This window comes from Leuciscus leuciscus (assembly GCF_965113295.1).
Source record: "Leuciscus leuciscus genome assembly, chromosome: 8".
Classification (NCBI taxonomy): domain Eukaryota; kingdom Metazoa; phylum Chordata; class Actinopteri; order Cypriniformes; family Leuciscidae; genus Leuciscus; species Leuciscus leuciscus.
In genome coordinates, this window is record NC_138732.1 from 37,017,977 (window position 1) to 37,035,175 (window position 17,199).

The 17,199-nt window shown below is 38.2% G+C and overlaps 1 protein-coding gene across 1 annotated transcript; it reads right to left on the reverse strand.

Moving 5' to 3' along the window:
* Positions 1 to 410: 410 nt before the first annotated feature.
* On the reverse strand, positions 411 to 15,727 carry LOC309505022 (calmegin). Its single transcript, XM_082178377.1, has 13 exons — positions 15,484 to 15,727; positions 15,288 to 15,361; positions 10,248 to 10,306; positions 9,843 to 9,984; positions 9,677 to 9,758; positions 9,308 to 9,500; positions 8,956 to 9,115; positions 4,023 to 4,113; positions 3,788 to 3,943; positions 2,961 to 3,080; positions 2,781 to 2,880; positions 2,627 to 2,705; positions 411 to 926 (listed from the first exon to the last, which is right to left on the reverse strand). The coding sequence occupies exons 1-12, from the start codon at positions 15,547 to 15,549 to the stop codon at positions 2,629 to 2,631; spliced, it is 1,320 nt and encodes a 439-aa protein (XP_082034503.1). The 5' UTR covers positions 15,550 to 15,727; the 3' UTR covers positions 411 to 926; positions 2,627 to 2,628.
* Positions 15,728 to 17,199: the final 1,472 nt, after the last annotated feature.

Here is a 17,199-nt window from a genome sequence, read left to right on the forward strand (position 1 = left end):
TGGACTTATCTAACTCTAGGGGATACGGTGAATAAGCTAAAGTCCCAAAAAGTCGAAGTGTTCCTTTAACAGACATCTTGCAGACGTACGTAAAGCTCAAGTCTGTGATGAGCTCAACAATACATTGTCACACAAATGTAGTGTTCTGCAATAACATGAAACTTTTAGTGCAATGATATCACATTACAATTTATATTTTTATCTCTACACTAGAACAAATGAGTCACTGCTTTAAGTGAACCGTTAATGAGAGAACTATACTGAATACTTCTGCACGGCATCGCATTTGCAAAGCTACAGCTGGAAGAATTTGCCTAATTAGTTTTATTTGTAGTAATATGTTGGCTCGATTACAAGAGATGAATGTAAATCTGCACAGCATCTCATCATTTCACACTATTAAAACAGGATGATAACATATCTTTCAGTTCAGTAAGGAGTCAGGACCACTTTTGTCAAATTCATATTTTATAATAATTATAATGCATACACAGTTAGTGTTGACGGTATGGTTGTGTTCTGGGCAAACTTCAAGCTCAGCAAGTCAAACTCCCCTTGGGGTAACAGAACAGGTCCAGTAATCATGCATACATAATTACAATTCACAAAACGAGTTGTTTTAAACGAGCCAAAATACACGAGGAAGGATGATTACAATGTAACTTGCTGGTATTACTGAAGACAACTGCAAGACAGATATCAGATTAGATTACAGATCTCTAGGCTAGGTGGAGTTGGGGATGGAGAGGGAGTTAGCATCCAGCTGTGCTAAAGAAGAGTAGCTGAATGAATGTGGACTTAAATGAACCTCTGTGAAAAAAATGAACAGCTGATTGCCGGCTGATGCAAGCTTGATTGACGTGGACTGCTTGAACTAACATGATGCTTGATGTCACTCTGCTGAGGTTTGCCACTGACTCTGTGAACTGTGAAAATGAAAGAATAATGGTTTAGCCAGTTGGACTGTCAACATTTATGGAATGACAGAAACATCATGGGTCAAATCCCATGAAAACATGTCTGGGCCATATTTCATCCTAAGAATCAGTAACATCACAACATGACAATTTTCTTCTAAATACACTGTAATGACCACTTAACCAGCTGACCAAAGACATTCAATCACTGAATATGTTAAGGAAACATAAATGCACAGCATTTTAAAACTACTTTAATCACTTCATGTGCCAAATTCTGCACTGAATACATCAGGAGTGTTACAACCAACAAGTTGGTTTTGTAAATTGTAAATTGCAATACAATCAAGAATAAGTTTTGGGATGCCTGCCTTTACATGCACAAAGCTGTTCTATCAGGTTGAGTTCAGGACTCTGTGCAGGCCAGTCAAGTTCCTCCACACCAAACTTGCTCATCCATGTCTTTATGGACCTTGCTTCGTGCACTGGTGCGCAGTCATGCTGGAACAGGAACATCCCCAAACTGTTCCCACAAAGTTGGGAGCATGAAATTGTCCAAAATGTCTTGATATGCAGAAGCATTAAGAGTTCCTTTCACTGGAACTAAGGGGCCAAGCCCAACCCCTGAAAAACAACCCCACACCATAACCCCCCCCCCCTCCACCAAACTTTACACTTGGCACAATGCAGTCAGGCAAGTCCCGTTCTCCTGGCAACCGCCAAACCCAGACTCGTCCATCGGATTGCCAGACAGAGAAGCGTGATTCGTCACTCCAGAGAACACGTCTCCACTGCTCAAGAGTCCAGTGACGGTGTGCTTTACACCTCTGCATCCGACGCTTTGCATTGCACCTGGTGATGTAAGGTTTGGATGAAGCTGCTAGGCCATGGAAACCCATTCCATGAAGCTCTACGCACTGTTCTTGAGCTAATCTGAAGGCCACACGAAGTTTAGAGGTCTGTAGATATTGAAAGTTGGCGACTCAGCATGCGTTGACCCCGCTCTGTGATTATACGTGGCCTACAGTGTCACTTTGTGGCTGAGTTGCTGTTGTTCCCAATTCCTTCCACTTTGTTATAATACCACAAACAGTTGACTGTAAAATATTTAGTAGGAGGAAATTTCACGAATGGACTTATTGCACAGGTGGCAACCTATCACGGTTCCACGCTTGAATTCACTGAGCTCCTGAGAGAGACCCATTCTTTCACAAATGTTTTGTAGAAGCGTCTGCATGCCTAAGTGCTTGATTTTATATAACTGGGGCCATGGAAGTGATTGCAACACCTGAATTCAATCATTTGGAGGGGTGTCCCAAAACTTTTGCCAATATAGTGTGGAGATATATACTGTATATATATATATAAAATGTTCTTCTAGAAACAAACTTTGTTGTATTATTTTCATGTTATCACTGTGAAGCTGCTTTGATACAATCTGTTTTGTAAAAAGTGCTATATAAATAAAGATGACCTGACTTTTCTTAACGTGGCACAGTAATCTGCTACCATATGACAGTCAAAGGACAGTAATACAATGATTCTGACAGTATAAGTATTAATAACAAATACAACCATAAATTATTAATGTTTTTGCAGTTACGGTATATTGGTCTTTTTGTCCACATTACAGTAATAAAGATGCAGACTATATTTTTGGGCAACATGTGACCTGGGCATGAGATTCACTCTGTGTGTATCATACTTACTGTTAACTTGTCACTTCTGAGCTTCTTGGAGCCCTCTTGACCGCTCTGCTTTTAGCCTCAACTCTTGTTTGATTTACACCTTAAACACAAAAATAAAGAATTAATTTTATGACTAGCACAGTGCAGTTTCACAGGTCCTGTAAGCATCTCTCACCATCATTATGAGTGACGTGTTCCTCCATGTCCGGTCGTTCATCTGTCTGAGGCTCGTCTGTTTTTTTATAGTAATAATTTTGGTCTGGTGGACCAAACCGCTATAATAAACACACATACAGAATATTGAAACAATCACAAATGAAAGTTATTTTGTGAATATTTTTATTCATTTATTTACCTTATTAGGCCACATGAAACTAATGAAGAGGATGATGGGAAGGCCCACAGTGAACACATAGACACCCCAGAGCCACGGCCGCTTGACCGTCGCCATCAACAGCTTTTCAATCATTCCAGGCTACAAGAGGACAGTGTGAAACAGATGTGATCAATTTACTGTTAATTATTTTAAAACATATGAAAAACACATTTTTGGTTTAAATATTTCCTTGATTGTAAGTGAACGATTATCTTATATCCTAGACTTGGTGGTCACACTTTATAATAAGGTTCATTAGTTAACATTAGTTCATGTATTAACTAACATGAACTAACAATGAGCAATACATTTGTTACAGTATGTATTACTCTTTGTTAATATTAGTTAATAAATACACAGCTGTTCATTGTTTGTTCATGTTAGTTCACAGTGCATTAACTAATGTTAACAAATACAACCTTTTATTTTAATAATGTATTAGTAAATGTTGAAATTAATATTAACTAAAGATTAATAAATGTTGAAGAAGTATTGTTCATTCTTAGTTCATGTTCACTAAGGTAAGTTAATTAATGTTAACTAATGAACCTTATTGTAAAGTGTAACCGACCTGGTCGCCATTTCTTCACATTTTGCCTTCACTAGATCATTTTAATCGGGTGTGTCAGTGGATGAAGTGTTTTGAATAGATGTGGTCTCATTAATGTGAGCTTATAAGAGCTGCATGCTAAATGACAGATTATGACAGAACATGCGAAATGCTCTTTATCACAGATGCTAGTCAGTTTGGTGATGCAGACTGGCTGTTCCAGTTAAAGGATAATGGGTTAACTGTTGCTTACTACCTTTCTCTTGCTCCACGTGTCTTCAGTCCAACGCCTGGCCACTTCCAGACTGTCACAGAGAAAGATGTTGTCAAACATCACATCTCCAGTGAGGGTCCACAGCTCAAATCCCACAGCAGCGACGGGGCTCATGGTGAACGGCTGCTCTCTGCTGTCCTAACACAACAACCACACGAGGACAATGATGAACTGCTCACGGCTAATGCAAATGAGATATTGTGGAGTGCTAGCCTACTTTATCATTAGGGTTTGTGCTGGGTTGGCTCTCTGGATTTGATAATGCAGGACGAGATGAACGCTCACGAGACGACGCCACACCATCTGACCTGTCCAAACAAACACACATAAACACGACTACAGATTGATAAAGAATACTTTGGTTGTCCAGTGGCTTGTAATGGACAAAAATAAGCCAAGTTAAGTCAAGTTTATTTATGTAAGTCTTTTTACAATACAAACTCAAGTTTACATCTTTACAGTAGTCTGTACAGAACTCTCTCTCCCCTATATATATATAATGATAATTAGTGTTCAAAGCATTCTTAACTGACTCTTCTGTTCACCAATGGAGACTTTTCACATTTCACACTTGACACATTTCCACAGTGATCAACATCACAGATGTAGTAGTTTTTCATATCATTTTTTTTATGATATACATTAACAAGGCTTTACTTTGTGTTACATTACCTCGGCAGAAGACCCAAAATGAAATAGCGCTGCGCGGGTGTTTCTAATACAACAGCTGAGGGAGCGATGGCAAATTTCACGTCGTTCTCCTCCGAGTCCGACTGATCTGACTGACTGATCTCACGATATTTTTTTCCCTCTTTTAGAAAGTTGTGGAAGCACTTTTTTTCTTTTGTTATGGAAATGTGAAAAGAGTTAATGTAGCATTTAATCCACACTACAGTCAAAACAAATTGCAATGATGTCAATTATTATTACTGTTTGAAAAAAATAAGTATATTCTATTTTTAGCAGCTACTACTCCAGAAATACTCCAAATCCTTCTGTCCCAAGGGATAAAGGCTGAGAAGGAAATGGATTCACTAAACATTTTTAATAAAATTCTTCTCATCATTTCTTATTCTCTAAATTCAGAAAGAAAAAACAACTTTTTAGAATGGTCTTTTCCCCTTAAAGGTACAATATGCAAGAATTTCTGCCGCTAGAGGGCGCTACATTCCAAACAACAACAACGGCGTAGCTTGATGACGATGTGAAGGAGCGTGGAATGATGGGAACTGTTGTTTTCAACTCCACCGTGGATGTAAATCAGTCAGACGGGAATCGAAAAATCATGTTCATGGATGAGGCTAAGTTCTATTTTTATAAATGTTGCGTTTAATGACATGCTTTTTGTGGCGAGGGGGGCGTGGTTCAGCGCGGTCTGTGATGGGAGAGAAAAGAGACGAGCAAGTAGGTCAAGTGCAAATGCACCTGTGTCTTATTGCAGTGATCGGCGTGGAGAGACCGCTTATAAGCTGAACGAGAGAGAGACTGGAGAGAAAATTGGACGCAGAGGAAGAAAACCGGTGGATCCGAGCTCTCATTTTTGAACTGTTTTGTGCCGTCGCGGTTGCCACAGTGAATGCGCGTTGTGCGCGGCTTTTGTTTGTTTTGCTTTATTTTAATAAAGTACGAGTCCCAGTCACGACGACGCGTCTTCTTCCTTCCTGACTCTTAAACCTCATCACACTTTTATTTCATTAAAATGAATTAACCGCAAGAAAAGTAAGGTTTAATACTTCATAGATGTTACTGTATTTGTTGAATTCATTGTTGTGATAACACTGCGCAGTTTTACGTGTTCTAAACAATTGTTGTAAAAGTACATTCGAACATGCCCACATCATTTGCCAAAATACTGATTAATCTTTATGTATAACACATGCTATATTTATTTACATGGCCATAAACACCAGACGTGATAAACAATGTCAATAAACTAAACACAAATCTAAAGCAATAATACTTTCCTTACATAAACATAACTATTACCGAATGCTACATTTGGAAAATATAAAATTAAGCATGCTTTGTCGACAGAACCAGCTGCAATCGGTAAAGAATAATTGTGTCCCATAACGACTGCAAGAAACAAGCTAACGTTTGTTGCTTGATAGACGCTACAACTACAACTTCCGCATTTGTCCAGGACTCCACGCAGTACGAGCGGAAACCGAGGGTAACGCAGATATGACGCAATTGACTGGCGACTCCCAGCTCCCCCTGCTCTAACGCCCCGTTTCCTTGGTTAAAATCGCAATTTTCTCATTATTTAAAAATAGTTGGAAACATTTGGGATATTGTAAGTAATCAACTTAACAAAATATATAACACTGGCCTTGAGATTTTGGGATATTTTAATGCAAAATTCTTACATATTGTACCTTTAAGTTTGTTATTGTGGCAAAACTTCTTGAAAAGTTTTTTTTTGTTTGTTTTTTTTGTTAAACTTTTAGATCCCCATTTAGTCAGTTTAAGATAGTAAGTTTTACAGCATTACACTACTTATTACTACTACATGATTTTACATTTTTATAATTATATATCTTCCGGGAGGGCTGGAGTCTCTCCCAGTGTCTCAGGCTACAGGCGCGGGAACACACTGGACAGACGGCCAGTCCATCAGGGCTCATGTTTTAATCTAGAAAGATAATTCTCCTATGACAAATAATAACATATCGCACACAGTTTACATCCAAAACATGATTGGAAGGTGCTTGCTGCTTCATCTATGGACACATAAGATTTACCATTTACCATTAAGATTTACCAGTGTATTCTTTTTTTAATTTGTTGTATTAGACAAGGCAACCTCATGCATAGGAGGATTCACACCATTTTATTTGTATTATTTTATTATATGTTGTATTATGCACTACTAAGGCCCTTTTTCCATCTTAGAAATGTTGCTTAACTAAGACATATGCACTGTTCTAGATTATCTGGTACACAGAGCATCAGTATTTACAAAAGAAGGCAGATCCTTGGCTGGCTCCTATGTTCTAGAATAGTCTACCTAGGCTATTATTATTGGCTTTAGATTCTATAAACAATAAAATTTGATTGTGAAAGTTTTTTGAATTTAATAAAAAATGTATTAATCATGAATCAAATAAAGTCTAATAATAATAATAATATAATAATAATTTGTTACACTTATATAGCGCTCTTCTGGGTACACTGGGCGCTTTACATATAAGGGGGGAATCTCCTCAACCACCACTAGTGTGCAGCACCACCTGGATGATGCGACGGCAGCCATATTGCGCCAGAACAACCACCACACAGCGGCTTATTGGTGGAGAGGAGACAGAGTGATGAAGCCAATCAGTATATATGGGGATGATTAGGAGGCCATGATGATGGATAGAGGCAATTGGGCAAATTTGGCCAGGATGCCGGGGTTAAACCCTGACTCTTTTTCAAAGGACATCCTGGGATTTTTAATGACCACAGAGAGTCAGGACCTCGGTTTAACGTCTCATCTGAAGGACAGTGCTGTTTGACAGTGTAGTGTCCCCATCACTTTAATGGGGAGTTAGGACCCGTTCAGACCACAGGGTCAGCAGCGCCCCCTACTGGCCTCACTAACACCTCTTCCAGCAGAAACCTAGTTTTCCCAGGAGTCAACCCTTCTCAGCTTCAGTGGGCAAGTCTACTCAAAGACTGCATGATCAGTTTTAAAGGGATAGTTCACCCCCCAAAAATGTAATTCTGTCATCATTTACTAGTCCTCATGTCGTTCAAAACCCATAAGACTTTCGTTCATCTTCGTTACACAAATTAAGATCTTTTAGTGGAAATCTGAGAGATTTTTGTCCCTCCATTGACAGCTACGCAACTACCACTTTGACGCTTCAAAAAGTTTATAAAGATATCGTAAAACTAATCCATATGAAATTAGCTGTTTAGTCCAAATTTTCTGAATAGACTCAATCACTTTATATGATGAACAGATTGAATTTAGGCTTTTATTCACATTAACATTGATCAGCGAACATAAACAGAAGCTCAACCACAAACCTCATTGGTTCTTGCAGAAGCTCAAACGTGATGCGTAACACGAGAATGAACCTCATTGGTTCTTGCAGAAGCTCAAACGTGATGCGTAACACGAGAATGAACCTCATTGGTTCTTGCTGAAGCTCAAACGTGATGCGTAACACGAGAATGAACCTCATTGGTTCTTGCTGAAGCTCAAACGTGCTGCGTAACACAAGAATGAACCTCATTGGTTCTTGCTGAAGCTCAAATGTGATGCGTAACATGAGAATGAACTCATTGGTTCTTGTTGAAGCTCAAACGTGCTGTGTAAAACGAGAATGAACCTCATTGGTTCTTGCTGAAGCTCAAACGTGCTGCGTAACACAAGAATGAACCTCATTGGTTCTTGCTGAAGCTCAAACGTGATGCGTAACACGAGAATGAACCTCATTGGTTCTCACACGTCAAGTTTATATGTGATGAAGGGACAGAAAGCTCTCAGATTTCATAAAAAATATCTTAATCTGTGTTGCGAAGATGAACGAAAGTCGTGGTCTTATTGGATCGACATGAGGACGAGTAATTAATGACAGAAAAATTACACAATCATTTTTGGGTGAACTAACCCTTTAAGATTAATTTCACATATGGCACATCGACATACTTGCATACATTTTACTAATGCAACTTGAAAGTCATTGTCCACTCAAAATTTGGACGGTATTGCAGCTCTTTTACTTTAACAGTCATAAATAAAAAATAAATAAATGTAATATTCCAAAAAGAACATCAATAATATGTCTTTTTCTTCTAAATGCTCTCTGAAGAAGAGCTTTGTCAGATTTCAGAGAACGGTCAGAGAGACAGTTCCCTTGTTGAGTGTTCAAAGAGAGTAAATGTTGGTTGTGTCCACACGTGTAAATTAGGGACTTCACCTGTGAGTGAAGATTGAAGATTACAAGCCACCTATTCAACCAATTAATTAATTAATTCATAAACCAAAGAAGTGTTGAACCCATTTTGTTTAAACTGATCCAGGAGGACCTAATATTAAACAGGTTTCAAAACACTGGACTGCACAGCTATTACAACTCATCTATCAGATATCTCTCAGTGTATAAATAACTCATATACCTGTTGTTTATATACAGTATAAATAAAAATCTGCATACCTTTCATGTTCCAACTTTAGGTCAGAAGTTTGAACCCCATCCACTAAGGCCGTATGAGGTTCCTGTGTTTCGTGAGGAGTGTCCATGTCTTCCAAAAGACTGCCCTTGTTTATCAGTGTCAGGTCAATAAAGATTTCAAAAGTGTTGTCAGGATACACGTCTGAAAAGAACATTTTCACTCAAATAAAATTGCAACCAAGCATGTCATTATACAAGATTAGACACTTTCCATACATAAGATTTGCTACTAAAATTGAACTGTCTAGTTTATTACAATGTAAACTTACTTCAAATCACAGCATTGATTTGAACATGAAGTCACTGAACATGTATTTCTTTACTGACTACTCACTTAACGTGTAGAGATGTGGACGCTGGTCAATAAAATAGTCACTAAGATCCACTTCTGGTTGCCGAGCATGTTTTTCCTCATATGTCCCTGTGATGGGATTGCGACGGCTAAGGATGAAATGTATCTTGTGTGCGCTGCCACACTTATCTGGACCAAACATAATCGTGTATGGGGTGGCATCACTGAACTGGCTCTAAAACGACAATGACAACACAGTGTAGAGAAAGCACTTTTATTCATTGTGAATTTCTTTTTAAAATGTAAAGATTTGACTGTTTGTCTCATTTAATAAACTGTTCTTCGTGTTTTAATACACCAAGCTAAACCTGTTCCGGTGCATAACAGGATTGTGTGAAATGAAAGTATTACCAAACGAAGATCATCTGAATGAGAAAGCAACTTAATGTAGGCTCCACCACAATCAACCAGCTTTTGGAAGAAAACCTCATACCTGCAGATGTTTTCAAAAGAAGATTTAGTCAAGTGATTGTATTTGTGTTTTAAGGATAGAAGCAAATTGATCAAAATATCTTACTGTAAGCAAAGCGGTTTGTCTTTAAAATGGTACACTTTCCTCAGGTAAGCAGATATGGCGTGGTGTCTCCCAGGGGATTTGAGGACCAGGCCTCTGTTTCCCAAAAATCTTCGTTCACTTGGTTCCTCTACTACCCACTCACCTGTGTAAAGAAAGGTTTTTCATATTGCCATGTATTTGTTAAGTAGCACTGTAAAGAGCAGAATAATATACAGTACTTTATATTGATAAGCCATGATAAGCAGGTCATTATTGCACAATAAACCCCTTCCTTCAGACCCGCATCACGTCCTGATCATCCTTCAGGGTTATTTTGTTATAATGAATGGCTGACTATATAACTCACATTTTAACACTGCTACATTGTTTTCAATATTCAAATTTATATTCACAAAATGCATATACCATTATATTTGAGAAGTTTCAGTTGCTCATCTTTCACCGCTTTGGACAAAACCCAGTTTCTTCAGTGCAAACAAAGAGACAGAGAATTTGATGTTAATGAGCAACCATCACTTAATAACTGGATATAACTTTGATATAATGTAAACTTAATATTTTATATTATTTATTTTGGGTGTTTCTGCAACTACGGTCACTTTCGACTCTCCCAAATAAAAAAATTTAAAAAATCAACCCCTTTGAATACATTTTTGTAATACAGTCTTGTAATACATTTAAAAATGTACACACAATTGCATGCCATTAAAATTTTTATCTGGAATATGTAAATTTTTTATGCTTTTATACATTACAATAACAGTCATTTTATTCACGTTTCTTTTTTACTCTCTATAAAAATGTAAGACATTTAAATAGCTATTTTCAAGATTTGTGCATTTTTGTAAATACTGATATATGTAAGTATTTCTAAGAAAATCGTAAAATACCCTAAATATATAATGTAAAATATAAATATGTAATATATATATATATATATATATATATATATATATATATATATATATATATATATATATATATATATACAGTGAGGAAAATAAGTATTTGAACACCCTGCTATTTTGCAAGTTCTCCCACTTGGAAATCATGGAGGGGTCTGAAATTGTCATCGTAGGTGCATGTCCACTGTGAGAGACATAATCGAAAAAAAAAAATCCAGAAATCACAATATATGATTTTTTAACTATTTATTTGTATGATACAGCTGCAAATAAGTATTTGAACACCTGTCTATCAGCTAGAATTCTGACCCTCAAAGACCTGTTAGTCTGCCTTTAAAATGTCCACCTCCACTCCATTTATTATCCTAAATTAGATGCACCTGTTTGAGGTCGTTAGCTGCATAAAGACACCTGTCCACCCCATACAATCAGTAAGAGTCCAACTACTAACATGGCCAAGACCAAAGAGCTGTCCAAAGACACTAGAGACAAAATTGTACACCTCCACAAGGCTGGAAAGGGCTACGGGGAAATTGCCAAGCAGCTTGGTGAAAAAAGGTCCACTGTTGGAGCAATCATTAGAAAATGGAAGAAGCTAAACATGACTGTCAATCTCCCTCGGACTGGGGCTCCATGCAAGATCTCACCTCGTGGGGTCTCAATGATCCTAAGAAAGGTGAGAAATCAGCCCAGAACTACACGGGAGGAGCTGGTCAATGACCTGAAAAGAGCTGGGACCACCGTTTCCAAGGTTACTGTTGGTAATACACTAAGACGTCATGGTTTGAAATCATGCATGGCACGGAAGTTCCCCTGCTTAAACCAGCACATGTCAAGGCCCGTCTTAAGTTTGCCAATGACCATTTGGATGATCCAGAGGAGTCATTGGAGAAAGTCATGTGGTCAGATGAGACCAAAATAGAACTTTTTGGTCATAATTCCACTAAACGTGTTTGGAGGAAGAAGAATGATGAGTACCATCCCAAGAACACCATCCCTACTGTGAAGCATGGGGGTGGTAGCATCATGCTTTGGGGGTGTTTTTCTGCACATGGGACAGGGCGACTGCACTGTATTAAGGAGAGGATGACCAGGGCCATGTATTGCGAGATTTTGGGGAACAACCTCCTTCCCTCAGTTAGAGCATTGAAGATGGGTCGAGGCTGGGTCTTCCAACATGACAATGACCCGAAGCACACAGCCAGGATAACTAAGGAGTGGCTCTGTAAGAAGCATATCAAGGTTCTGGCGTGGCCTAGCCAGTCTCCAGACCTAAACCCAATAGAGAATCTTTGGAGGGAGCTCAAACTCCGTGTTTCTCAGCGACAGCCCAGAAACCTGACTGATCTAGAGAAGATCTGTGTGGAGGAGTGGGCCAAAATCCCTCCTGCAGTGTGTGCAAACCTGGTGAAAAACTACAGGAAACGTTTGACCTCTGTAATTGCAAACAAAGGCTACTGTACCAAATATTAACATTGATTTTCTCAGGTGTTCAAATACTTATTTGCAGCTGTATCATACAAATAAATAGTTAAAAAATCATACATTGTGATTTCTGGATTTTTTTTTTTAGATTATGTCTCTCACAGTGGACATGCACCTACGATGACAATTTCAGACCCCTCCATGATTTCTAAGTGGGAGAACTTGCAAAATAGGGTGTTCAAATACTTATTTTCCTCACTATATATATCGTAAAATACCCTAATTTTAAATGTATATACAGTGGGTACGGAAAGTATTCAGACCCCCTTAAATTTTTCACTCTTTGTCATATTGCAGCCATTTGCTAAAATCATTTAAGTTCATTTTTTTTCCTCATTATTGTACACACAGCACCCCATATTGACAGAAAAACACAGAATTGTTGACATTTTTGCACATTTATTAAAAAAGAAAAACTGAAATATCACATGGTCCTAAGTATTCAGACCCTTTGCTGTGACACTCATATATTTAACTCAGGTGCTGTCCATTTCTTCTGATCATCCTTGAGATGGTTCTACACATAGACATGTATAGAAAGGCTAGATAGCTTACCGGCGCTGAGAGCCAATGGGACCCGACGACGTCACACGGCGGCCATCTTAGGACAGGACCGCTCGTCCAGTTATAACATTAAAGTCTATTGTGCATGTAGTGCTGAAATAACTATATTTTGCTCAATTTTCAACCGATTTTCAAACGACTTGGTGTGTCATAAACGTCAGGGATGCGGCTATTTAACTGCATACTTGTGAAAAATTATAGCCACAAACGGCATCAGCACAAATCATAGCCACGTTAATAAGGTTTGTAATAAACCAAACCGTTTGTAAATCCGTCAAGAATTCAGCAAGTTACGAGCATTTTAGTTGGCGTATGTCACTCACCTTCCGTCCACAGCAGCAGGGAGCAGCAGCGCAGTCTCCTGACCTAAGATGGCCGCCAAGTGACGACACAGCTGACTCCGCCTTGAGCCATCTAGCCTTTCTATACATGTCTATGGTTCTACATCTTCATTTGAGTCCAGCTGTGTTTGATTATACTGATTGGACTTGATTAGGAAAGCCACACACCTGTCTATATAAGACCTTACAGCTCACAGTGCATGTCAGAGCAAATGAGAATCATGGGGTCAAAGGAATTGCCTGAAGAGCTCAGAGACAGAATTGTGGCAAGGCACAGATCTGGCCAAGGTTACAAAAAAAATTATGCTGCACTTAAGGTTCCTAAGAGCACAGTGGCCTCCATAATCCTTAAATGGAAGACGTTTGGGACGACCAGAACCCTTCCTAGAGCTGGCCGTCCGGCCAAACTGAGCTATCGGGGGAGAAGAGCCTTGGTGAGAGAGGTAAAGAAGAACCCAAAGATTACTTTGGCTGAGCTCCAGAGATGCAGTCGGGAAATGGGAGAAAGTTGTAGTAAGTCAACCATCACTGCAGCCATCCACCAGTCGGGGCTTTATGGCAGAGTGGCCCGACGGAAGCCTCTCCTCAGTGCAAGACACATGAAAGCACACCTGAAGGACTCCAAGATGGTGATAAATAAGATTCTCTGGTCTGATGAGACCAAGATAGAACTTTTTGCCCTTAATTCTAAGCAGTATGTGTGGAGAAAACCAGGCACTGCTCATCACCTGTCCAATACAGTCTCAACAGTGAAGCATGGTGGTGGCAGCATCATGCTGTGGGGGTGTTTTTCAGCTGCAGGGACAGGACGACTGGTTGCAATCGAGGGAAAGATGAATGCGGCCAAGTACAGGGATATCCTGGACGAAACCCTTCTCCAGAGTGCTCTGGACCTCAGACTGGGCCGAAGGTTCCCCTTCCAACAAGACAATGACCCTAAGCACACTGCTAAAATAACGAAGGAGTGGCATCACAACAACTCAATTGAGCATCTCTGGAGAGACCTGAAAATGGCTGTCCACCAACGTTTACCATCCAACCTGACAGAACTGGAGAGGATCTGCAAGGAGGAATGGCAGAGGATACCCAAATCCAGGTGTGAAAAACTTGTTGCATCTTTCCCAAAAAGACTCATGGCTGTATTAGATCAAAAGGGTGCTTCTACTAAATACTGAGCAAAGGGTCTGAATACTTAGGACCATGTGATATTTCAGTTTTTCTTTTTTAATAAATGTGCAAAAATGTCAACAATTCTGTGTATGGGGTGCTGTGTGTACAATAATGAGGGGAAAAAATGAACAAATGATTTTAGCAAATGGCTGCAATATAACAAAGAGTGAAAAATTTAAGGGGGTCTGAATACTTTCCGTACCCACTGTATATATATATATATATATACATTTAAAATTAGGGGATTTTACGATTTTCTTTATGCCAATCAATATCTTGCAATATCAGTGAATGACTTGTAATTTTAATGTGTAAATCAAATGTAGCCTACTGAAGAGGTAAAATAATTTTTCGCTAATAGAAATCTGAATAATAATTAAAATAAAAACATTGTTGTGGTAATGACATGTTGTTATAATATATGTATTGAACAGTAATATATGTATGGTGAGGACACACAATAAATACTTCAGAAGAAAAGATGATATTTATCTTATTTTTCTGGATCTTGTGAGTAACTTAATGTGGGTGGCCCAATCTGGCACATACTCATTTCTGTTTCCATAGAAACTAGATTTGTTTGGTTTTGAACAAATGCTTTATTAAAAGTATTTTTCAGAGTTACGGTGTGAAAGAAAAAAATAAAGAAAAGAAAAAAAGTAATATTAATGTGAAACTAATTAATTTGTTACTAACAAATTGTAAAAGAATTTGCTCATTTTACATAACTACCTGAGGATTGAGTCCACAGTTGAGACATTCTGACAAAAGGGGTGTGTTATCTATGAATGCTTCCTCATTTTCATTAAATCATAACCAGTAATTCTTTCTATGTCAATGTATGATACTTTGTTTGTATTTATTAAACATCATACGAAAAATTTGAACATAAATCTAAAATCTGCCGGGACTTTGTGCCATTAGTTGCAGAAACACCCATATACTGTATTATATGTTGTCAGTGAGTTTCCGAAACCAACCTGTCCAGCGCGTTTGCGTCAAACGCCTCGGCGAAATAAACCTCTTCTGGTGTCGCGACGGGTGTGTTTGCCTTCTGAACAGCAGAGTTCGTTTCAACAGGGTTAAAAGCAAAAGCAGCTGTGATAGGACTCTTTACACATTAATACGTTTTATGTGCATTGGTCACACACAATGCAATATAACCATAATATTTACCTGTGATCCACTGATGTGAGCGAAACACAAACAGAGGCCATAGAACAAAGGCTGACAACCCATCATATCTGTATCTGTGAGCAGGAACAATATTCCAAGATTATGCTTGATGAAAATCCTTATTTCTGTCCCTCAACTCTACTTTTAACGATTTAGTTTAAGACATGCTTTACATGAGCCTATATTAAACCTTGACTTGGTAACGTGCGTAATCATCTTCCTGTATTTATGGGTTAATAAACGTGGACTTTGATCTCGGTCCTGCTGAGCCCTTGCGCTTTACATATAAGATGGCAAAGGAGTTTAAATAAGGAATCATTGACAGGGGGACAGAATGTCAAGTGTAATACCAGTTTTTTTCAGACTTTTGTTGACAGGTTTTTGCTTAATTGGCTTAATATGCTATTTATTTTTAAAGCAATAAAACAGAAAGAAAGAACGATGTTCATTACTTTATATTGCACATGCAGGGTTTTTCCTGGCTCAAAACTAGGCGGAAGTGGTAAAATCCTGATCATGCATTTTAATAATAAGATAATGAAATTTGTATTTTTCATAGACCATCATATACTGTGTTTGTGGGTGGAGCTCGGTACCCCTAGGGGGGTCGGGGGGCATGCCCCCCTGGAAGAAAATGTGTACATTTTAAAGATAAATGCATTAATCTGGTGCACTTTGAGTCACCCGAATCTGCTGTTAAAAATAAATAATCCACCCGCCAACCGCCCAAACCTATGATATTTGATCATCACATTACAATTATTCAAACTACAATTATTACATCACTGTTGGAAAACATTTTTATCAGAATAAGTTTTTTACCTTTTTTCCTTAATTTTATTAAATGTAGCCTATGCTCCATCTTTCATTTCAAATTGAAACTTTGTTACCATCAGTGTATTATTATCAACTATAGGCTATCAATCGCCACTTAACATTAAATTAAATTAAATCAGAATCATCCTTGCATTATCTGTGATTCCCTATTTATTATTAATATTATTTATTATCTATCTATCTATTAATCTTATCTATCTATCTATCTATCTATCTATCTATCTATCTATCTATCTATCTGCCTGTCTGTCTTACTAAACTAAAACTTTCCAATTGAAAACCTTCAAACTTCAAGCTTTTAAAACTACTTCAAACTTTCTGGTTAGGCTTTTTCAAGAGAACTTAAGTTTTGTCATCATGTACACATGTTACAACGCTGCCTGATTCAAGCAGGCTGTTAATGCATGAAAATACAAATTCAGCATTAGGCTAACAATCACCATGTTTATTCTAATTTGAAGGGCTTTGATAACATCTGTGAAAATAAAAGACATTACGAATAAAAAAAGATTGAAAATAAACGCACGTTTGTGCGGGTAGTGAATATTTTCAATTTAGGCCTACAACGAAACTTGTTAATTATTCAACAAGAGAAATAGGCAGAGTTATTCATCATTGTGCAACACAATTCAGATACCACATGACAACTTACTTACAGCGCTTGACTTTTTCGTGAAAAAGGATCGAGTTAAGAGTTAAGACTGAAGAGTTTGTTGTCGTTTTGCAACCTCTATGAAAAAAAAATGGATTGGGCGCGGGTGCGAGCATGGGCGTGATGCACGAGTGACTGATTACCATGGAAACGTGAAAGTCACGTATGTAGATAGACTTGACTCTTTGGATTTTAAATCTCGATGTAGGCTATGCACACCCGCGAAA